At 42.8% G+C, this 23,535-nt stretch overlaps 1 protein-coding gene across 3 annotated transcripts in view; it reads right to left on the bottom strand.

The window, feature by feature from the left end:
* Window positions 1-23,535, bottom strand: part of LOC147016229 (dedicator of cytokinesis protein 1-like) — a 235,709-nt gene that overhangs the window by 199,806 nt on the left and 12,368 nt on the right. For 2 of the 3 annotated variants that reach the window (XM_085849067.1, XM_085849068.1), the window contains exons 2-8: window positions 14,242-14,325; window positions 13,551-13,591; window positions 13,391-13,446; window positions 12,847-12,909; window positions 12,199-12,292; window positions 4,190-4,338; window positions 1,998-2,139 (exon numbers count right to left, since the gene is read on the bottom strand). In XM_085849067.1, the coding sequence (XP_085705193.1) occupies window positions 1,998-2,139; window positions 4,190-4,338; window positions 12,199-12,292; window positions 12,847-12,909; window positions 13,391-13,446; window positions 13,551-13,591; window positions 14,242-14,325 (629 nt within the window). The remainder of the gene's footprint in view (window positions 1-1,997; window positions 2,140-4,189; window positions 4,339-12,198; window positions 12,293-12,846; window positions 12,910-13,390; window positions 13,447-13,550; window positions 13,592-14,241; window positions 14,326-23,535) is intronic. The other variant, XM_085849069.1, reaches the window with a different exon arrangement.

Below are 23,535 nucleotides of genomic sequence, written 5' to 3'. Positions count from 1 at the left end.
CCTCTCTCAATGGTGGTGGATAATCACAAGATCTAGAAAACTGTTGTTTCATAAGGGTGTAAATGTTTCTCTGTAAATGTTCCGAGCACAAAAGTGAACATTTTGTAGGCCCGATCCACACGCGGGTATTTCGGACAAACCTTGTCCAACTTCTGGCAAACTCAGGGTCATTTGGCCATTGGTGTAGCAGGAAAACATTTCGGTTTGTATTACTATACAAGCACTGAGGACGTATTGACTCGGCATATTTGTGGAAAATTGAAAGTTATTCGCAGTTTTCGTGAAACCCTTCCACAATGTAACCCATTTCCAATGCAGATATGACTGATGCAACATCGTGGCGAAGAAGAAGAAGAAGAAGAAGAAGAAGAAGAAGAAGAAGAAGAAGAAGAAGAAGAAGAAGAAGAAGAAGAAGAAGAAGAAGAAGAAGAAGAAGAAGAAGAAGAAGAAGAAGAAGAAGAAGAAGAAGAAGAAGAAGAAGAAGAAGAAGAAGAAGAAGAAGAAGAAGAAGAAGAAGAAGAAGAAGAAGAAGAAGAAGAAGAAGAAGAAGAAGAAGAAGAAGAAGAAGAAGAAGAAGAAGAAGAAGAAGAAGAAGAAGAAGAAGAAGAAGAAGAAGAAGAAGAAGAAGAAGAAGAAGAAGAAGAAGAAGAAGAAGAAGAAGAAGAAGAAGAAGAAGAAGAAGAAGAAGAAGAAGAAGAAGAAGAAGAAGAAGAAGAAGAAGAAGAAGAAGAAGAAGAAGAAGAAGAAGAAGAAGAAGAAGAAGAAGAAGAAGAAGAAGAAGAAGAAGAAGAAGAAGAAGAAGAAGAAGAAGAAGAAGAAGAAGAAGAAGAAGAAGAAGAAGAAGAAGAAGAAGAAGAAGAAGAAGAAGAAGAAGAAGAAGAAGAAGAAGAAGAAGAAGAAGAAGAAGAAGAAGAAGAAGAAGAAGAAGAAGAAGAAGAAGAAGAAGAAGAAGAAGAAGAAGAAGAAGAAGAAGAAGAAGAAGAAGAAGAAGAAGAAGAAGAAGAAGAAGAAGAAGAAGAAGAAGAAGAAGAAGAAGAAGAAGAAGAAGAAGAAGAAGAAGAAGAAGAAGAAGAAGAAGAAGAAGAAGAAGAAGAAGAAGAAGAAGAAGAAGAAGAAGAAGAAGAAGAAGAAGAAGAAGAAGAAGAAGAAGAAGAAGAAGAAGAAGAAGAAGAAGAAGAAGAAGAAGAAGAAGAAGAAGAAGAAGAAGAAGAAGAAGAAGAAGAAGAAGAAGAAGAAGAAGAAGAAGAAGAAGAAGAAGAAGAAGAAGAAGAAGAAGAAGAAGAAGAAGAAGAAGAAGAAGAAGAAGAAGAAGAAGAAGAAGAAGAAGAAGAAGAAGAAGAAGAAGAAGAAGAAGAAGAAGAAGAAGAAGAAGAAGAAGAAGAAGAAGAAGAAGAAGAAGAAGAAGAAGAAGAAGAAGAAGAAGAAGAAGAAGAAGAAGAAGAAGAAGAAGAAGAAGAAGAAGAAGAAGAAGAAGAAGAAGAAGAAGAAGAAGAAGAAGAAGAAGAAGAAGAAGAAGAAGAAGAAGAAGAAGAAGAAGAAGAAGAAGAAGAAGAAGAAGAAGAAGAAGAAGAAGAAGAAGAAGAAGAAGAAGAAGAAGAAGAAGAAGAAGAAGAAGAAGAAGAAGAAGAAGAAGAAGAAGAAGAAGAAGAAGAAGAAGAAGAAGAAGAAGAAGAAGAAGAAGAAGAAGAAGAAGAAGAAGAAGAAGAAGAAGAAGAAGAAGAAGAAGAAGAAGAAGAAGAAGAAGAAGAAGAAGAAGAAGAAGAAGAAGAAGATTGTGACATTTAATTGCAAATTTACTTACTTTATAATTCGGAAATCGGAAACAGACACATCGTATCTATTTTGTAAGGTATCAAGGGATAGATTTATCGTCGAGGTGGTGTGAGCGTCTGGGTTCCCACTTAAAGATCAAAATAACACATTTATAACATCACAACCTCAAGAATACAAGTACTGGTAGGTGATGGATGAGTCCTCCACACTTCGTTCATCATTACCGTGCGTTCCTCCTGAGCACGACGACTGCTGATCTGGCGCATGGTGCTCTCATGTGCACGGAGAAGACTGATTATACTCGTCTTGTCTGGATCCAGGATGTTGCCATCGTCATCTCTCACAACCTGATCCAGCCCCAGTTTGCTGTGGTGAAAACAAAATGCTTCACAAAACAGCAAAGAAGGAATGAAACAAAGGAATTTGAACAGTCAGATGGACAGACACGACTAAGGTGCTGAAATGCAGATAATCAACAAAACAAGTGAGACTCAATTAGATCATTTGATAAGGAAAGTGGGAGTATGAAAGGCCAGAGGTGACGAGGTAGAAAACAGAGTTGGTTAGAAAACGATGGTAACAGTCCACATCGGTCAAGACAAACATGGATCAAACTAGAAAGGGTGTTGTCCTGTGGGTGGGGGGGGGGGGAACGGGTTAGCCGCTGGAATTGGCATCATTAACAAGAATATATGGCTTATAATCCGAGGAAGAAAAATCGAGATTTACAACACAGGAAGAAGTGATAGTTAAAGTGATAAATTCAGGAATAAAATACGACAGTGAAAGAAACGACATTACTGAGACGAACACACTCGTTTGCTCCGACGAAGGATTAACGTGCAAAACATCACCTTGTTTCCCACTGTGGTGAGCATACCTCGACCAAAGTCCTGTTGATTTCATTCATCGATTTATGTTCACAAAAATGTAAAAACATTCCCCCTACCCCCACATATACGAGGGCGAGTCGAAAAGTATCTGCAATGGTTTATTAAAAACTGTGTTGTGTTGACTACATTTCTTATTGTACTTGCAGGTACAAGCACGAACTGTCTGCACCATTGTGAAGCAGTTTCAACCTTGAGCAGTCAGTAGTTGTGTCGTTATAAGGAAGTTAACACGACCGCTCCGCTGTCCATTTGGACCAAAGAAGAGCAGTGTGCAGTGATATAATTTGTGTGGCCTGAAGGTGTACCGGGGCAGAAATCCATCGCAGACTTTCAGCACGATATGGGAACAGTGCTTTACCACAGTGGAGTGTGTATGATTGGATTACCATGTTCAAAAACGGTCCCACAAGTGTCACTGATGATGAACGATGTGGACGCCCATCCACGTCCACAAGAGAAGAAAACATTGAACGAGTCCGCACCATGACTGGATAACCGACGGTCGACTATTGACGAAGTGGCACAACATCTGAACATCAGTCATGGTTCTGCACATTAAATGAACAACAACTGACTTGGTTTTCTTAACGTTTTTCCACAAGATGGGTTCCAAAATAACTCACAGAAGAGCACAAGCGCAACTGTGGGACAATCTGCCAAAGTCTGTTGAACCACTTTCGTCATGAAGGGAATGTTTTTTTTGAGACACATTGTCACTGGAGACAACATGTGGATCCACCATTACGAGCCAGAGAGCAAACGCCAGAGTATGGAAAAGAAGCATCCGACATCACCAGTCAAAAAGAAGTTCAAAGGTCAACCATTGGACAGAAAAGTGATGTTCACACTTTTCTGGGAGTCACAAGGCCCAATTTTGGAACACTATCAAGAGGGGGGCACAACGGTAAACAGTGTCCGTTATTGTGAAATGCTCCGGGACGAGTTGAAACTAGATATTTGATGGAAATGCCGAGGGTACTATCAAAAGGTGTTGCGTTGTTGCGTGACAATGCCCGTCCATACACTGCCACCCATACTATGGAAATCCTCCGGCAATTGAACTTTGAGGTGTTGGAGCATCCTCCGTGCAGTCCTGACCGGGCCCCTTCGGACATTCACCTGTTTGGTCCATTCAAAGACACTTTAAGAGGCCGCCACTTTGCCAGTGACCAACAAGTGAAAGAAGCAGTGCATGTGTGGCTCGTCACTCAGCCAAAAACGTGTTTTCTGAAGGCATACAGAAGCTTGTGAACCGATAAGACTAATTGTGTTGAAAAGGAGGAGGACGATGTAGAAAAATGATGCTCGTGTACATGCTCAATTGTTGTTATATTATTTAAATACAAATATATTGCAAATACCTTGTGACTCACCCTCATACACAAAATACTTCCACAGTGCATGATATATGTGCCCCCTTTTTCTTCCCCAACTGAGACCTCTTAAGCTTCAGGAATATATGACCCCTACATTTAACAAGTGACGGTCCCTCCCTCCGCCCCCCAAGTTCAACTGAGACGGACCTGTTACCGTAGTCAATCCTAGACGTCACTTTTTGTTTTAACTCCTTGAGTTCATCCAATGGGAGAGTTCCCGAGAGGATCTGCTTCCGCCAGTCGATAAGCTCATGCATCATGTCCATGACTTGGTGCACCATCTTTGTGTTTCCACTCTGAGAACATGGATGTAAGAAACAAAGCAAATGATAAGCAATTAAATGCGCACACTGCCTTTGTTCTCAAAAACGTATCAAGCAATTTGAGAGAGGTTGAGAGATCGAGTCCTGCATTCCAATGGCATTCACATTTAAACAACTGGTTACAGGTACTGTACAGGATGTTGTGATTATTGTGATCCTCAGTCTATAAAGAGAACTAGTTACAGGTATAATGTAGTGATTATTACGATCCTCGGTTTAAAAGATAACAATTGCAAGATTACAACACAATGCAGAACTAAAGGTGTTAGAATCCATCGGTAACATTGAAAAAATGTCATCAAAGAAAAGATGCCACTCTCCTACTGTTCCTCCTGCTCTGTTGCGCCCTGACCCCTTCAGCGTTTTAGCTCTTGTATGAGTCTTGATCTGAGAAAATCTCATTTTCATGGTTCATCTCCAAAGCTGCTTGTGCAGAGGACACACCAGGTGTTCTTTGGTCACCATGTTGGGACAAACATGTTTTGATTCACTTCAATTTTGCCTTATGGACCTCAATGCACATAATCTTTCCACAACAAGCTGAATATGATGGCTCGCTGACATCGCAGCTCAATCTTGAGAAAGATCGATACACTCACTCTCCAAAAGGATTGTGTGGAAAACACTCTCATCTACTTTCTTAACAATCTTGAGGCAGTTCAGTCAATCAAACTCCTGTGTCTCACAATCACCCATGATCTTTCTTGGCCCAACACATTTCAAAGTTAGCCTCCATTGCAAGTCGCCGACTGGGCATCCTGCATTGTACAAAGACCTTCCTTGGCACACCTGAACTCCTATCCACCGACAAGGACTTCATCGGCAGCTTGATGGAGTATTGCTCTCCCCTTTGGCCTGGTTCCTTTGCCTCACACCTTGCTCAGCTTGACGCCATGAAAACCAAGGCCTTCAAGATTATTGGAATCTCCCATGATGAAGCTGAGTCTATGGGCCTATTGCTTTCCCATCACATACAGGTCAATAGTCTCTCTGTCTTCTGTGGTAAAATAAACTTTAATTGAAATTATAATGGAGTAAAGCTTGTGTGCCAGAAATAATTTCATAAATATAAACTGGGAAAGCTAGCAGGGAGTTTTGTCCACCGTGTGCACATACCTCCCAATACAGAAAGTCTTTGTAACCTTTATCTATACTCCGCTAGCCAACATATGCCCTAACCAAAGGGTCACATTCTCTTTACTCCCTCATCAGGGCCATCTGGAGCGAGACTCAGATAAGGAGCAGTTTCTCATCCTGTGTTTGTGATTTTAAACTCAACAACACCCATCCATACTTTCTCAAAGCCTGTCTTAGTGTGTCATTGATTGATAAATTTTCTTGGAAATGATGCCCATCGAGTACAACCACACCTTGTTGAGATTACAAATATATTCGATGTAACCTCAAATAGAGTTAGAGACTGCCTGGAATTTGCAATAGGCTTTCTTTCCACACATGCGCTGCTGTTATTTCATTTTACAATAAACAACCTTAACTGGACTGGAAAGTCTTTTCTGTTTTGTAGGTGTTCAAAATTTCCACGACACTTCTCCCGCATCCTTGTTCATCTTTCATCTCTGATCTTTCCGTGCTTTCTCTCCCCCAAGGTATCTGCAGGGCACATGTGGTCCAACATCAACCACCTTGTGGTGAAATGCCCAAAATCCAGAATCACTGCATACCTTCACTCATTCATTCCTCGTTCTTCGTGCCTGTGGAACCAACTTTCAGATCATGTTGAATCTCTTCCGTCAAGATCTCCAAGACAGCTGCTCAGATCCTTTGTCTCAGAAGTCTCACATCTGTAGAGCAAGATTGGAAGCACCAAGGACCTGAAGATCTGGATTTTTGTCCTCCTAAACAGGTACCGGCAGCACCACACCCCATGCTCCAGTGAATCCATGACTCCCAAGGAGTCCGTTGACCTCTGGCTCACAGCCAGCAGAGACATGAATATCACTGCCAAGGTAAGTGAATCTCTCTGTGACCTCAACATCCCAACCATAAACAAGTACAGACACGATAGCAGCATCCAAGATGTCATTGAAACCTGGATCTTAGTTTTGACCCAGGAAACCCGCAATCCCAGAAGCTCCGACTCCTCATTCAGCACCTCGAGGGGCTCCAAAAGGATATCCACAGTTTCTGCAAAACCAAGGTCAGAGATCTTGACATTCCAAAACGATGCACCGCAGCTTGATCTCTCCAACATCCTCCCCATAATTCAGTCCATACAAGCGCTGAAAAGTGTGGGGGTCAGTACACACATCTGACGAACTCCAGTCATAACTGGAAAAACGTCGGAGATGGAATCACCACATCTCACAGCTCTCTCAGTACCAAGGTAAAGTTCAGACATCAGATCGATCAGTTTTGATGGCACCCTACGAAGACCAAGAATCCTCCAGAGGGCATCCCGATTCACTGAATCGAGCGCTTTACAGGGATCAACATTGGCTGCAAGCAGCCCCTGCCACAACTGTCGTCTGTGTTAGGTGAGGACCTGAAGGGCAAGGATACGGTCGATCGTTGACCTCTTTGGTGTAAAGCTTGACTGCACTGGGCGCTGGTGCTCAAGCAGATGGTGGCGAACCCTGTCAATAATTATCTAAGCAAAAACCTTTCCCGGCACTGAGAGCAGCGTCACCCCTCGGTAGTTTCTGCAGTCTTGGCGATCATCCTTCCCTTTCCAGAGAGAGACAACAAGGCCCCTCTTCCAGTCAGTTGGGATGATGCCTGTGTTCCAGGCAGAACACGGAACTGCATGCATCGACATGAGTACAGCATTTCCACCAGCCTTGAGAAGTTCAACATGGATGCCACAGATCCCTGGAGCTTTACCCCATTTCAACCGGTTCACCGCAGTTGATTGGAGGGTCAGCAATAGGGATAGTAACACCCCTGACATCCAACTCAGCACCTGGTGGATCAGCCTGGTGCAGCCGCTCAAAGTAACCGGCCCAGCGGGTCTTCTCTTCGCACTCCTCTGTCAAGAGCCCACCAGCTTCTGATCTTACTGCAGTACACCGAGGGATGGGCTTTGAGGAATGCAATGCGCAAGTTCGCCTTTAAGCAGGACGATAATCACTTGGCCACAGGTGATGCTATACCCCTTCACAGATTCCTCGCACATAAGCCTCCTTTCCACCCTCAGCACATGTACTGTTTTACGCCTCAGCTCCCTGAATAGCTCAGCTCTGCCATTAAGCCTGGCCCGGCGATTCTAGTCAAAAGTATTCAGTGTTCCTTGAGAGACAGAGTTCTTCTTCACCCTACAGTGAGGTCCACGACATCCACCAGCAAAATCAAGTATAGTTGTCTTGAAGGCACTCCACAACTCTTCAGGATTCCCAAAAGCACTCAGTACCCCCCCCCCCCACAAATCCCCACTGAGCCTGTCCACCAACTCCTCAACTGCTCTTTCATCCTTGAGCTTGCCAACATCCAGCATCGGCTGGGTAGGTACCATCCTCCCGGTTTAAAATGAAACTCCAGAGTTGCTACCACAAGCCCGGGGTCGGTATTGAAGAACTGAGCATTCCTGGAGACCCTGCGGTTCTGGATCATCCTCCACCGACCATCAACGAGCACATGTTCAATCTCCTTCGCCACACCACCAGCGTTGGAACACCAAGTCAGGCGATGAGCCTGTGGGTGCTGAAACCACGAACCAGCCACCAAAAGTCCATGAGTTCTTGAAATGTCAAGGAACTTAGTGCTATTCTGGGTCACAGTTCCAGACCAATGGGGACCTGCAAATGTCTCATAACCATTCCTATCAGTTCCAATTGATGCAATGAAATCCCAAGATGAGAAGAGTATCTCGCCTGGGGCACTGATCAACCACAGACTCGAGCATGGCATAGAATGTGTCCTTCACGGTGAGATCACTCGCCTCAGTCGGAGCATATACAGAAACCAGAGAAACGACACCCAAGTAGTGACTAATCCTTCATCTCATAATACTCTCGTTGACCGGTGTTACCTCAATTATCATTGGAATCAGTTTATTGGACAGAGCTACAGGAAGTCCTTGGGCATGGTAACCATCAGAATGACCAGACCAATAGTAGGTATAACCACCCGCCATGATCTCGCCACTATCCGTTCTCTGAACCTCAGAGAGTGCTGCAATATCGATGTTCAAATGCTTGAGCTCAGTTGATAACAGACAGGTGATCATCCTCTCTTAGAGATAGGACATTCCAGGAACCCACCCAAAGGGACTGTCTAAGGTTAACCAAAGGAGACCACCATCTGGTGAGCGACACCTCAGCACCACCCCGACACACACAACTGCAATCTTACCCGGGAAGGTTTCCTCGTGGTTTTCCTCCTATCATCAAAGACTGGAGTCCCAAAGAATTTGCCCCAATCCCATCATCTGGTGAGCTGCCCGGCAGAGAGCAGCTACACAGAAGGCACTCCCACAGAGTGGGTTTTCGATTTTCTTTATGGTTTTCTTATGTTTCGCGGAGTGAAGGGTTTTACGGCGGCCGGAGTGCAAATCCTGTCACCAACCTCCTACACAAAGTAACCCAACTGCAGGAAGATGTCTGCAGATACAGTTGGGCACTGGATATGAATGGCCGTTGGCTCACAAGGAGCTCCTCCACCCTTTGACAGGTTTTGTTTTTAATCCTGCGGGGTATCCATATTACACACCCGCCTCACCAGAAAACCTGGTGGGGGAAACAGTTTAGTAGCCGACAACAAGACCATGAAACAGGTTAGTACAGGTTTACATGATACCGATAGCAAGTCACAGATATGATCTGGCCTGACATGACCTGACAATAATTTTGACAGTTATTTAATCCACGTTATCCAATCCTAAAAACAGAAGTTATATTTCTATTATCTATACTATTAAATGAACAAACTGCCACGGTTTCCGAGACGCGTAGCGGAGGGATGAGTCTGAGCTTTGGCACACATGTCCAGTATTGCTTCGGATTAAAAATGTCCCCTTTTGGAACGGATTCATGATCGGAGTTCCATGACAAAAGGGTCCAAAATTGCAGTGATGGGTCCACAACTTGAAACAGCCTATAACCCCCCACCATATGAACACCGGGCGAATAGCGTGGAAAGATGGAGTGCGTGCAACCGCTCAGCCAATAGCGTGGTGACATTTCCAACCGCGTTCATAAAGTGAGGCCCTGTTTATTTCCTTTGAGTCCTTCCAGATTGTAGTGAGCATTCTGTAAGCCACAAGATGCCGAAATGTAAAAATGCAGACACGCGTGCAACAGCAGTACGAAATAGGAAGCGCAGCTATCAAAAGAATATCTCGTCACATGCTCTCGGTGAATTGCAAGAATACAATGAGAGAACATTTCCCCCTCACACAGCATTGGCAAGATGGACACTATGTGCTCTTCCTGTGGTGCGTACATGTGGAAAGCTGAACTGCATTCCGGTTGCCTCGGGGTGAACGCTAAATTTTCCACCTGCTGTATGCAAAGAAAAATTGTTCTTCCCAACATCAGTGAACCACCTCCCCTCTTGCAACACCTTTTCACTGACTGCACACCTGAAGCAAGGGATTTTGATCCAACATTCGGGCATACAACTCGAGTTTAGCGTTCGCGTCATTGGGTGTATAGGAAGATGTGTTACCTACAAGGGGCGCATATACGTTCAGAATCCATGGCAGTCTTTATCATAGAATCGGACATTTTCTTTCCCCGAGAACGGTAAACCGCCGAAGTTTTCACAAATCGATATCTACGACACTGCCAAAGAAATCGCTCATCGAACAGCATGAAACAGTGACCTGCACTGTGATTTGCTTCAAAACCTACAGGCAGTCCTGCATGACTGTAATCCATTCGTAAGTGCTTATAAGCACACTACCGAATTACTGGAACGAGAAGAAAATGATTGCATGAAAAGTCAACACAACGACGGCTTCTACTACACAGATAACATCGTTTACGGTGGACTAGGTTAACATTAGTAAGTATGCTCTGCTTTTTTCGATAACAGGCACTCATTTTGTGATGTACTACAGCATCACATCCGTGTTATGCCATGCTTTGTGTGGGTTATCTTCTATTATACTTTATTTAGTCCATGAGAGTAGATGTTGGAAAAATTGCATCATATAATTAGAGTTGGGCATACAACCATACTTTTTTTGAAGGGAGTGTTTTTTTATGGCCAAATTTCACGCTGATCACGAATCCGTTGGACTTTTTGACATAGGATGACGTCTTAGGTTGGTAAAATGCAAAAATTCAAAATGGCCACCAAATTTACCCATTTTCAGGTAAAATTTGATAATTATGGCTCACTAGGGCATGTGATATGTCATTTCTTATGTTCTCAGGGTCGCTGATATCGAATACGAGGTCAAAACAGTGACACATGATGGCTGTATGGTGGTACTTGAGGAGTGTAAGAAGCATGGAGGTCCAGTGACTCCTATTTCCCTTGACTCTCTTGAGAGACTTAATGAATCACTACTCAAGGAAATAGGCTACCTTAGATCGACAGTGGCGCCCGATATACACCAGAAGCGTAGAGTGAAATGTACCGACGGAAAAAAAAAAATTTCACGTTTGAGAAGTTCAGTGTAGACGAACTGAAAACATCTATCAGAAATGCTGTCAAACCTGAGGACAATGTTTCTGTCGATATATTGCTGAAAAAGTGCTTTGAATGTTGAGGAGATGTTGATCTGATGATTAAAGTAGTAGTTTACGGAAATTTGTGATATCTTAATTTGATTCTTTGAAATTATGGTCACGCTCACATTTTTGTGCTGATTTTATCGCAATATGCATCCTGGGGCAGTCTGGTTGAGCTGTACGAGTTTAAAAGTATGATTATCGATATCAGCGACCCTGAAAACATAAGAAATGACATATTAAATGCCCTAGTAAGCCATAATTATCAAATTTTACCTGAAAAGTGGGTAAATTTGGCGGACATTTTGATTTTTTGCATTTTACCAACCTAAGGCATCATCCGAGGTCAAAAATTTCAACGGATTCGTGATCAGCGTGAAAAATGGCCATAAAAAACACTCCTTTCAACGGGACAACAGAAAAAAAGTCGATGTGTGCCCAACCCTAATATAATGCATAAAATCGCTCCATGATGCCAATTCGAAAACTATAGCACTTACAAAAGCAATGCAAACATCGATGCATAGGTATGAAGATCAGGCATTCGATGAAATGACTGAGGAAAGTGAAAAAAAATTGAGAGCTTTATCGTTAAGAAACCATTGCAGCCTGTTCCAAGTTAAGTCATTGTTGAGCAGGTCAAAAAAAATGGTGAATTAAGACCCCTACGAGAGAGAGCAAGGTGACCAAGGATTGACACCTGGATAAAGAATAATTAAATAAGGCCATTATTCATCTTCAAAAGGGGTGTTTAAATTAATCCAAACACCCAGTTTTCATTCATGTACTCCCTTGGAGTTCCCTTTGTGTGCATGCAAAGTTCGGGGCTGCTAGGTTTCATGGTTTTGGAGTTATCGAGGAGACTCGCACAATGACTGATATTTATTAGTGCAGTATATCTATATCCCTATATCCCTCCACACGTCTGTCTATGTCTCTCAATCCTTTTGTTGTGTTGCGTCCTGGTCTGCTCAGCATTTTAGCTCTTACACAAGCTTTAACTCGGTGTTTAACTCAGTTAACTTAACCCAAACAAAAAATACAAATAAAAATAAAAAGCCGCAAAAGTTAACAATGGCTTTTGTCTGCTTGTCTCGCAGTCTCATTGCAAGTTGATCTCTGATGCTATTTACACACAAAGCATCTGCAATATGCACATGCAATGCCTGTACAAAACACACTACAAAATGGTACTCACCACAAAAAGGCTCCGCCAAATTCCGGCCCATTCTCGCAGAGTACTTGTAACTTCTTGCACCAATGGTGACTCATTAGTGATGACCCCTTCACCACTATTCATCCAAAACAAAAAAAGCTGTGATGGTTCAACCATACATTTCAACACAAATATTATTTAACCTCCCTGAAACTTCACATCTACACATTGAAAGTACCTGTGGTCACAGTAGCGATATGACCAATAGTCATAGCAGCCATTCACCAAATATGGAAAGTGATATATCGTTTTTATATCATTTTTGTATATGCACGGGTGGGGCTGGACAGCTGCTAGATAGCTGTTGGATTGCCTGTTCGTGAAGGACTTGGGAAAAAAGATGGCAAAGCTACAAGTGCCAAATCCGCGAATGTCACGGGTTGTATTCCTCACATGATTCCCTCATTCTGCTTTCAACTCAATCTGTCTATATTTTCATTCCAAAAAGCATCATTTGATCACTAATTAATACCGTACCATTAATCTAACAAAATACAATATTACAAACACTCGTGAGGCAAACGAAGATAAACGTCACTCTGGCGTTACATCTGGATCGGGAGCAGCTTCGTACGGATCGAAACTCAAAATCATAATTGTATTGAGATATTTATGAAACCTCCCACCCACCTGAGGACACCAGCCGGGACCCCAAAATGTTCCACAGAAGGTTTGGCGGGGCTATCCCCAAAACTGAGGGAGTAGTTCGGGGACGGACAGACACTCCTGATTTATGATGTCGATATATATTGTATATACTGCATATTATACATGTTTTTATACAGATGTGATTTGCAGACTATTGTTGGGAAATTAAATGAGAATCAATAACTATTATATCAAAAGACCCCCTTTTCATTTTATGTTCTTGTTCAAGAAACCACATCTCGTACACACTTATCTGACAACTATAAAGCCAATATGAATGACGTAAGCTTATGGAGTACATTTTCTGGTTATGACAAACTTGCTATGTTTTCATATATTGGGCAAATAGCAATGACGAAGGGTAACAATAAGTGGGTGTGCGTGTGGTTGTCCTGTACGAATGATCCAAAATGGTACAACCCTTTGTGTAACCCCGATTTTTTGCACGATGGGGCTTTACTGTGGATTTGGTCTTCCATCCATCAATAACCAAACAACCATTTACGAGACTTAAACCTGCACTCACCTCTTTTTATCAGCTGATGCATTTCTCTCGATTATGTACGATGATGGAAAAATGCCCTGCACAAGAAGAACGTTACATGAGGCACGGCACCTCAAAACAAGCAATTGGTAAAGAAGCACGAGAGCCTATAGCAGAGCCCTCAAAACAATTTCAAACTCACCTTTTGGGATTTGTCTCTGAGTGTGTATCCACGATACCACCCTGAGGTTAGAGGATGGAACAGGCATTCATTAATGCTTTCTTTAAACGGAGAAGAATGATATAAAGGGATGTTTGGAGATCGATGTAAAGGGAGGTTTGGAGATTGATGTAAAGGGAGGTTTGGAGATCAATGTAAAGGGATGTTTGGAGATCGATGTAAAGGGATGTTTGGAGATCGATGTAAAGGAAGGTTTGGAGATCGATGTAAAGGGAGGTTTGGAGGAGATTGATGTAAAGGGAGGTTTGGAGGAGATCGATGTAAAGGGAGGTTTGGAGGAGATCGATGTAAAGGGAGGTTTGGAGGAGATCGATGTAAAGGGAGGTTTGGAGGAGATCGATGTAAAGGGAGGTTTGGAGGAGATCGATGTAAAGGGAGGTTTGGAGATCGATGAAAAAAGATATTTGGAGATTGATGTAAAGGGATGTTTGGAGATCGATGTAAAGGGATGTTTGGAGGAGATAGATGTAAAAGGAGGTTTGGAGGAGATAGATGTAAAAGGAGGTTTGGAGATTGATGTAAAGAGATGTTTGGAGGACATTGATATAAAAGCTGGTTTGTGGGACATTGATGAAAAGGCAATTTGGGGAATGGGGATATTACGTTTTATTTATGACCAGAAAAATATATCGGCCTTCAAAAAAATCCACACCTTCAGAACTCTCCAAGATGTGGACTGTGTCTCCAATTTGCAACGGAAGCTGTTGGTTCCCATTTGCCTGAAAGTTGAAAATAACTGCAAAGAAATAGAAATTCAATCAACCATTGTTTAAGTCAAAACAAAACATGTTATATTCGTATCATATTGCCACACAGGAACTAATTCGGGTCAATTGAGCCTATCCATTTCACTACCGCTTCCTCAGCATTACTGTACCTGTTCCCCCCTCCCCCCCCCCACCCCACCCAACCACATGTTCTCCTTTTTTTAATTCTTTATTTATTTATGTATTTTGTATGCACTGTCGAGGCTCATGTGAGAGCTAACACACAGAATGTACAACAAGGGGAGCAGGAGACGAGAGAACAAAACAGTGGGGCATAGACACATGAGGATATCTGTGGAAGGGAGAGGGATGGGGCAAGGTACACAGGGTAAAAAAGATGGACACCACAGGGACTTTCAGGAAGGAAAGCAAGGAATTTGAAGGAGGTGGGTTTGGGATGGATTAACGGGGGTAGGAAAGATCATGGTTTTAGATGAGGGAAGATAAGAGATTGTGGTGAACAGTTGTTGTGAAGACCGAGAGGGAAGAGTGGGATTGAAGAGAGTGTGGGAGTTTGTTCCAAAGGCAGGAAAAAAAAGAGGAATGAAAGAGTGAAAGTGAGCAGCGATTCTTGATTTTGGTGGTTTTAGAAGGGGGTTGCTGGGGGACCTTGAGCGCCCTGCGGAAACATAGATGGAGGACATATCGCAGACAGGGCAGAGGGGCAGGCCAGAGAGGAGACAGGAGAAAAGAGAAAGACCACCAACCTGCCTGCGGTGAGAGAGTGAGAGACCCAAAGACTCAGCTTTATCGCGGGAGATGCCAATGATCCGAAATGCCTTGGTTTCCACAGCGTGAAGCCGAGAAAGGTGAGAGGCAGGAGCACCACACCAGAGGGGAGAGCAGTACTCCATCAGGCTGCGAACAAAAGCTTTGTATGTGGTCAGGAGCTCAGGTGGGCCGAGGAAGGACTTTGCACGATGGAGGATTCCCAGTCAGCGACCGGCATTGGAGGCCAACTTTAAAATGTGGCTTTCCCAGGAAATATCATGGCAGGCAGTTAACCCAGAAGCTTGAATGAAAGGACTTCTTCCAGAGGATTGTTGAGAAAGTGGATCGGGGGGGGGGGGGGGGTTGACAAATGGTCCTTTCAGAGAGACATAGTGAGAGTGTGAGATTTGTCCAGATTAAATGACATGTTCAACGTGTTGGACCAGTTTGTGATTTTATCCAGATCTGCAGTGAGCGAAGAAGCTGCTGCATGCCGGACTGAGGGATGACAGATGGTACGGCAGAGGGTGGAGTCATCAACAAAGAGATAAGGAAGATTTTCCATCGAGTTAGAGAGATCATTGATGAAAATCAGAAAAAGAAAAGGGCCCAATACGCTACCTTGAGGAACTCCATCCTGGACAGGAAGAGGGGATGAGAGAACTCCATTAAGGGACACGTTGACTGCGACAGGAGAGGAAATCTGTGAGCCATCCAAGGAGATGGCCTTGGATAGCAGAGGAAGAGAGTTTGGTGAGCAGGGCAGGGTGCCAGACCGTGTCAAAATCACGCGATATGTCTCGGGATACGGCTCTGATTTCATGTCTGGCATTGAGTACCTCCATCCATTGTTGGGAGAGCAGAAGCAACATATTCAGGATAGAGGGAACTGGTCTGAATCCAAATTGATGATCAGAAATTGAGCCATTGGAGAAGAGAAAGGATTTAATATTGGAAGTGATGATGGATTCCATAACCATGCTGATGACTGGGAGAAGGCTCACTTTTTTTCCCCCACCTTTGGAATAAACTCCCTCACTCTGTTGAATCCCATTCTTCCCTCCAGGTCTTGAAGATAGCTGTTCACCACCACCTATCATCCCCCATCCAAATCATCGATCTTTTCAACCCCCGTTAATGCACCTCAAACCCACCTCCTTCAAATTCCCTGCTTTCCTTCCTGAATGTCCCTGCAATGTCCATCTTGTGTACCCCGTGTTCCCCACCCCCATCACTCTCCCTTCCACAGATCTCCTAATGTCTCTGTTCCCCACTGTTTTGTGCTTCCCACTCCCGCCCCTCTTGTCTCATGCCCCCCTTGCTGTGCGTTGTGTGTTTGCTCCATACGAGCCTCGACAAGGTATACAATTTTTTTTTTTTAAGGCTGATTGGTCTGTAGTTGCAGGGATCTGTTTTTGCACCTTATTTATTCAGAGTGGTAATGTTTGCTGATTTCCAAGCAGATGGCAGATGACCTTGAGAAAATTAGAGAGGGTGAACAGAACAGAGAGAGGGTGAGCAAGAGCAGAGGAGGAGGTTTTTAGGACATGTGGGCTGATGCAGTCTGCAGAATCTGAGCCGTGGCTTGGCAGCAAACTCTCCACCTAGTCAGGAGAAAAGGACACGGAGTCCAGGAATAGCTGGGTTTGACTGGGTTAGGTGGGTACAGAAAGCGATGGGTTTTGGATGCAATATTTAGAAGTAAACACAGGGTTTCGGCATTCAGCCTTTTCACGTGCAGTTTCAGCTGTGCGGCCATTTGAGGTAATGGAGGGGTGGAGGGGGAACACACACCAGAAACAGACTGAACTAGACACCACCAGTATTTGGAGGAGGGAGAGAGAGAGGTTTGAGAGTTCAGACTTGAGATTAGAAAGTTGTTGTTTCCTGGCTCTCTTTAGGGTGGACACACACTTGTCACAAGCTTTCTAGAAAGAACTGAGATTGTGTTAATTTGGATTTGCCTTCCATGAGGTGAAGGCAAGTTGTTTCAGGACACCTGCCTCGCCACAAACTTCAGCTGAAGACGAGATGGGATAAATCTGTGCACGAGAGACAGCAAGTTTCTTTGAAACAATTCCCAGGACGAGTTGATGTCGTAGAAAGTAGAGATGGGAGACCAGTCTAGAAGTTTGATGGCTGCTTGAAGTCCCTGCCAGTCAGCCTGAGTGAAATGTCAGACTCGACAGCACTGAAGTGGTTCTCCAATACCAACCAGATGTCTACTTTGAAACAACTCTCTGGCTTCAACCCATTCCCATCCCCTCCGCGCAACCCCACCTCACCTCTGCAACACACCTTGCACTTCTTAATGCCATGAAGGCCATGGGCCTACAATGATAAATACACTGCATAATTTACTGGCATGAGGAAAACTAGGTACCCATGCTAGCATTTCCTTTATAGTTATTGTGTTATACATATGTACAATAGTTGTGTTCACGTTGATAAGTGAGAAATGACTATACTGTGGTCACAACCTGTGATGCAAAAAAGCCAACCCAGGAAATGTAGTCAACTGAGGCCAACAGGCTTAATGTGTTAGGCCCACCCGAAAGACAAGATGGCAGCCATAAAATTTTGTCTGGGTTTCATGGTGGGTGGAGTCAAGGGACAGATGTGGGTGTGGTCTGGTAGTTGTCCAACCATTGAGTGCACATTTCAAAAATTGACCCCTCCCAACAAGAACAGCAGAAGCAATAGCAACACATAGCCCTTGCAGAGGTGTGACATGTCGCAGGTAAAAACACCCCGTTGTTTCAACGTCCAGTACCTTTAATATTCAACAACTTTCAGGAGTTGGAAAGTACAGTTTCTCCTCATAATCATGACTGAGAGCCTGAGGTGGGTGACGGAGAACTCCAGAGGTACGTAACCGAGAACATGTACAACAGGAGTAAGTGATCAAACCGATGTTTTTCAAATTATAGGAAGGCAACATTGATGTTCCTCCTCATGCCATCGGGCATAGAAGCCTGCCGAGGCAGTTTCATCAGTTTGTGAGCACAATCCTGGATGGATCACCACTCTGACACAGGATACTCGACTGGCTCAATCCCTGCCACATAGTATTTTGATGACCTTGGAAGGATGACAGTCCGAGTCGACCCTCATGGGTTGTTTTGGCACGGCTGGGGTATTGAACTCAAGACCTCAAGATCTTAAGCGAACTGCCTTTACCATGAAGGCACCACCAAAGTACATCATCGAGGAAGGTAAAAGATGGAGGAGAAACACAAACTTGGTGCATGTTTTCAATCATGATGGTGGTCTGCTATATGTAAACTGTGTGAATCGACCCAGTTCAGTTCGACATTTACAAGGTAAATCATCACATACAATAAACGGCGCCAAGCAGTCCATTTTTGATTGATTTTTGGGGGGGGTTCGGTTCCTCATGAGATCGCTGGTTTTATACACTCAGGACAAAAAAAAAATAAACCTACTTAAAGCATTTTGAATCGTGACATCATACTGTAATGGTCATCATCACAGATCATCATTCCAAATGGACACCTCATGAACTGTTCAAATCAAGCACAGAACTAGTCATTGGAAAAGAAAATCTTCACTCTGTTTGCCTCAAATTCCACCTGTTCTCCACGGCCCCGAAGCTAGAACAAACAGCTTCCCGACTCTGTGGATCCTTTCCCGTACACACCGAGCGTTTCCAAGATCTTCAACATTTATAAATAAATAAATAAATAAAGTCAAATTGCCTTTGATTGCACACTCAGAGCTGGAGGGAAACCAGAAATGAGAAGTGGTGTCGAAGTGTCGCACATTGAGGAAGTTGGTGGTCAATATGGTGAGTATTTTCACTCAATTTTTGACTATTTGATGTGGGCACTTCCTCAATGTTACAAACGGTATCTGTGTAGTTCACACTTGAACACACATTTACATTTACCAAATTGTGCTGAAAATAACTTGCACATAAACTACAATTCCCAGCATTGTGTTCTCATAAATAATCAAGAAACGATTTAACATCCTCTCAAATTAATTCATACTTGTACCAAGGAACCAAAATTTATTTAAATCCCTTCAGCTGTTCAAAAAACCCCATCACGGACACATGGACGGACAACATGAAAACATAATGACATTGTCGGTGGTGGAATTAAAATACCGGCTCGTTACAAAATGCAACGAGAATGTTCAGAGAACAGGATTCCTCATGCGGTATTAGATTTCATGTTCAGCCCGTGGCTGCTGGTTGCATCACTGCTGGGAAAATGGCTGTGCCACTGATCCAATGACCCACGTTCCCAGGAAGCTGGTCCTCATTTTGCCGACCTCGGAAGGATGACAGGCCGAGTCAACCCACCTGGTGTTATTTAACGGCTTGACAGGGGCTCAATGTCAAGGCCCGAAGATCTTAAGCCAGCCATGTTATCCATTAAGCCAATACCAGGGGTGTGTTCAGTTACCTTCGATTTCACAAGTGTAAGCATTAATTTCGCAAGGAACAAACAGACAGGCAGGGATGAAAACATTACCTGCACCCACCTTCGGTGGCGGCGGTAACTAGTAAAGGCACTCGGAGGAGCACGTACCTGCACCAAGCTGAATAGTATACGCTTTCTATCCCACTGTAGGCTGGATCTGGAGCCAGACCTGAACCAAAATCGAATCGGCTTGTTCTCATCTCATCACCTAAGCAACTCATCCACCAAGCCATGGCATAACTCATCAACAACTTTTTCAAATATCATGCTATACCCTTTCGTCTATATTGTTTTGGCCACACCTGTCAATGGTGAACAATCGCTTGGAAAATTAAAAAATATAAAACAAAATAAAACGAGAACGGGCACTCAGTAGAGTGCTTACCTTCGCCAACGCTACATTTTGCCCCCCCTCCCCCCCCCCAGAAACCGTTGATTGTGAGGGTATTTAATCCCATACCACATCTGCCATCTCATTTGTGTTATGATGGCTTAAAAACATTAAATTTCCTGCTGTTTGACACTGATTCACGTACATTGTACAATTTCTGTATGAACTCCCTGACCTTTTTGGGTGTCGGTGTCAAGTCAATCTGATGACAACTGGTCACATTATAAGAAATTATTTTCTTGCATTTTAGGGGCATTTAGCACACACGATGTTCTGTTTTTCTAAATAAGTTATTTATTGTGAACAAACAAACATTCATTTTCAGAAAGTATGACATCTGAAAGTACTAATTCAGCTGTGTGTACTATATGTAGAGCGTATGACATTAGCTAGTTGCACGATAGGGGGTTGAAGTACTATCGATAAATAGAACTATACGTTGTGAAATACGCCTCTCCTGGTGCCAAAGTCCCATTGGTTTGCATGGAGAGAACTATGTTTTTGCCTGCTAATCCGTTTTTATTACCTGCATCCTTACAACTGTAAAATGTGCACAACTTTTATTTTTTTTAATATCTTCGAATTGCACCAGCAGCCAAAAGCATCATGGCACATAAGAATGACACATTTGAAGCACACATCAGGTGATCGTGCTTTTTTTTAGAATGGTTGACATCAGCTGGTTGTGGTTGCGCAATCCAAAAGTAATATGTCAGCTGGCTCCTAGTTTATAAAAAGGAACATTGTTTGTTTAGTGTGCGTACGTGCCACTAAGGTATGCACATTTTGTAAGTTCAGTGACACCCCCCCCCCCCCCAATGCTTTAAACTCACCAATAAAGTCAATGTCACATATTACACATCACATGATAGGGAATTGAATTCTAAACATTTTGAATCTACTTACATGTAAATTGTATAAGAATTGACCGCGTTATGATAATAAAGGTCGTTGACCCTCCTGACCTTTGACCCAAACCGCTAACAAGGGTAATGACGTCATTGTGTCATATCGTATATCACAAAATTGGGCATTGAATTCACAACATTTTGCCATTGGTTGCATGCAAATTGGAGAAAAAACGACCACACGATGGCAAAATGACGATTTTGACCTTTTCATGACCTCGACCTTGACCTTTGTACTCTTAATTTTGTAATTGGTATTAGAGTGTGGGGAACAGAACAGTCAACATTTTGGTGTTGGTTTCATGCAAATCGGATAAGAATTGACCGTGTTATGACTAAAACCGCACATTTTGCAATGTCGTGACCCCCCCCCGACCTTTGACTCCCAACCACTAATAAGGGTTATTACGTCATTGTGTCATGTCACATATCACAAGATGGGACATTGAATTCTGAACATTTTGGCATTAGTTGCATGCAAATTGGATACAAATTGACCGCGCGATGATAAAAAGACGATTTTGACCTTTTCATGACTTGACCTTGACCTTTGACCGAATCACTCCCAAAATCTAATCAAATTAGTCCTCGGATAATAACCAATCATCCCACTAAATTTGCTGTGATTCAGTTCAATACTTTTGGTGTTATGCGAATAACAAACAAACAAACACACATATTCACAAATAAATAAATAAATACACAGCGATCAAAACATAACCTTCGCAACAAAGTTTGCGAAGGTAATAAAATTAAATAAATAAATAATTTTTAAAGAAAATATATAAATAAATATTTTGTATCCAGATCTTCACCAAAAATGAATCAGCTCTTCCTTGTCATAGACCAAACCTGACGACCAAATTTCATCTGAAAAAAGAAAGACTCGTGCAAGTGTAAACACAAAGACTCGTGCAAGTGTAAATACAAAGACTCGTGCAAGCGTAAACACAAAAACTCGTACAAGCGTAAACACAAAGATTCGTACAAGCGTAAACACAAAGACTCGTACAAGCGTAAACACAAAGACTCGTACAAGCGTAAACACAAAGACTCGTACAAGCGTAAACGCAAAGACTCGTAAAAGCGTAAACGCAAAGACTCGTAAAAGCGTAAACGCAAAGACTCGTACAAGCGTAAACGCAAAGACTCGTACAAGCGTAAACGCAAAGACTCGTACAAGCGTAAACGCAAAGACTCGTAAAAGCGTAAACGCAAAGACTCATACAAGCGTAAACGCAAAGACTCGTACAAGCGTAAACGCAAAGACTCGGACAAGAGTAAACGCAAAGACTCGGACAAGCGTAAACGCAAAGACTCGTACAAGCGTAAACGCAAAGACTCGTACAAGCGTAAACGCAAAGACTCGTGCAAGCGTAAACACAAAGACTCGTGCAAGCGTAAACACAAAAACTCGTACAAGCGTAAACACAAAAACTCGTACAAGCGTAAACACAAAGATTCGTACAAGCGTAAACACAAAGACTCGTACAAGCGTAAACACAAAGACTCGTACAAGCGTAAACGCAAAGACTCGTACAAGCGTAAACGCAAAGACTCGTACAAGCGTAAACGCAAAGACTCGGACAAGAGTAAACGCAAAGACTCTGACAAGCGTAAACGCAAAGACTCGTACAAGCGTAAACGCAAAGACTCGTACTAGCGTAAACACAAAGAACCGTACAAGCGTAAACACAAAGAACCGTACAAGGGTAAACACAAAGACTCATACAAGAGTAAACAAAGACTCGTGCGTATTCACAAACACAAAGACTCGTGAAAGTGTAAACACAAAGACACGTACAAGTGGAAACACAAAGACACGTACAAGCGTAAACACAAAGACATGTACAAGCGTAAACACAAAGACACGTACAAGTGGAAACACAATGACACGTACAAGTGTAAACACAATGACACGTACAAGTGTAAACACAAAGACACGTACAAGTGTAAACACAAAGACACGTACAAGTGTAAACACAAAGACACGTACAAGTTCAAACACAAAGACTCGTGCAAGTGCAAAGACAAAGACTCGTACAAGTGTAAACAGAAAGACTCATGGTCGTAGTTCATGAACTCGTCACCCTAAAAAGGCGGAGTTGTTACATGTTTTTCGAAACATCCACTTTCCTTTTTAACTCCAGACCAGAAAAACCAGAGATATCTAGATATGTTAGTACGAGAAGAAAGGTAATTTTGTCTAGTTTAATGTGGGAAAAACAGAAATAAAAAATATGCAATAGTTTTTGTGTAACAGGCAAATAAGTGATACAAGTCAGGGGTGAAGTAAACAGGCGGAGGCGGCGGATGTGGCAGAGGCGGCGGATGTGGTGAGTCAAATTTGGAATAAACTGAATTTATTTCAATCAATAAGCTTTAATCTAAACTATTTTGTGATTTTTTAGGTGAGTAACACTTGGGACTTGCTGTTGCATGATGCAAAATTGATTATTCAACTCGTTATTATTCAGCAAACCTGACCAATATGTACAAACTCCTAAAAGAGATCTCGTAAATATCTTTACATCGTTATTTATCGAGCAGATTCTCAGGATTAATTTGGCACTTGAATTGTCCAAAACGACCAAAGGATAACTGTTCCACATCCAATTTACTCAGAAAGGGTGAATTTGAGATAAACGCGAATATGTTTTCCTTGTGATGCATTATCCATTAAAGTTCATAATTAAAAATACCATATTTGCCGTAAAG

This window comes from Eptatretus burgeri, chromosome 12 (genome assembly GCF_056783735.1).
Source record: "Eptatretus burgeri isolate ZD-2024b chromosome 12, Ebu_testis_v1, whole genome shotgun sequence".
Lineage (NCBI taxonomy): Eukaryota > Metazoa > Chordata > Myxini > Myxiniformes > Myxinidae > Eptatretus > Eptatretus burgeri.
This window is presented reverse-complemented; position numbering and strand designations above follow the sequence as displayed.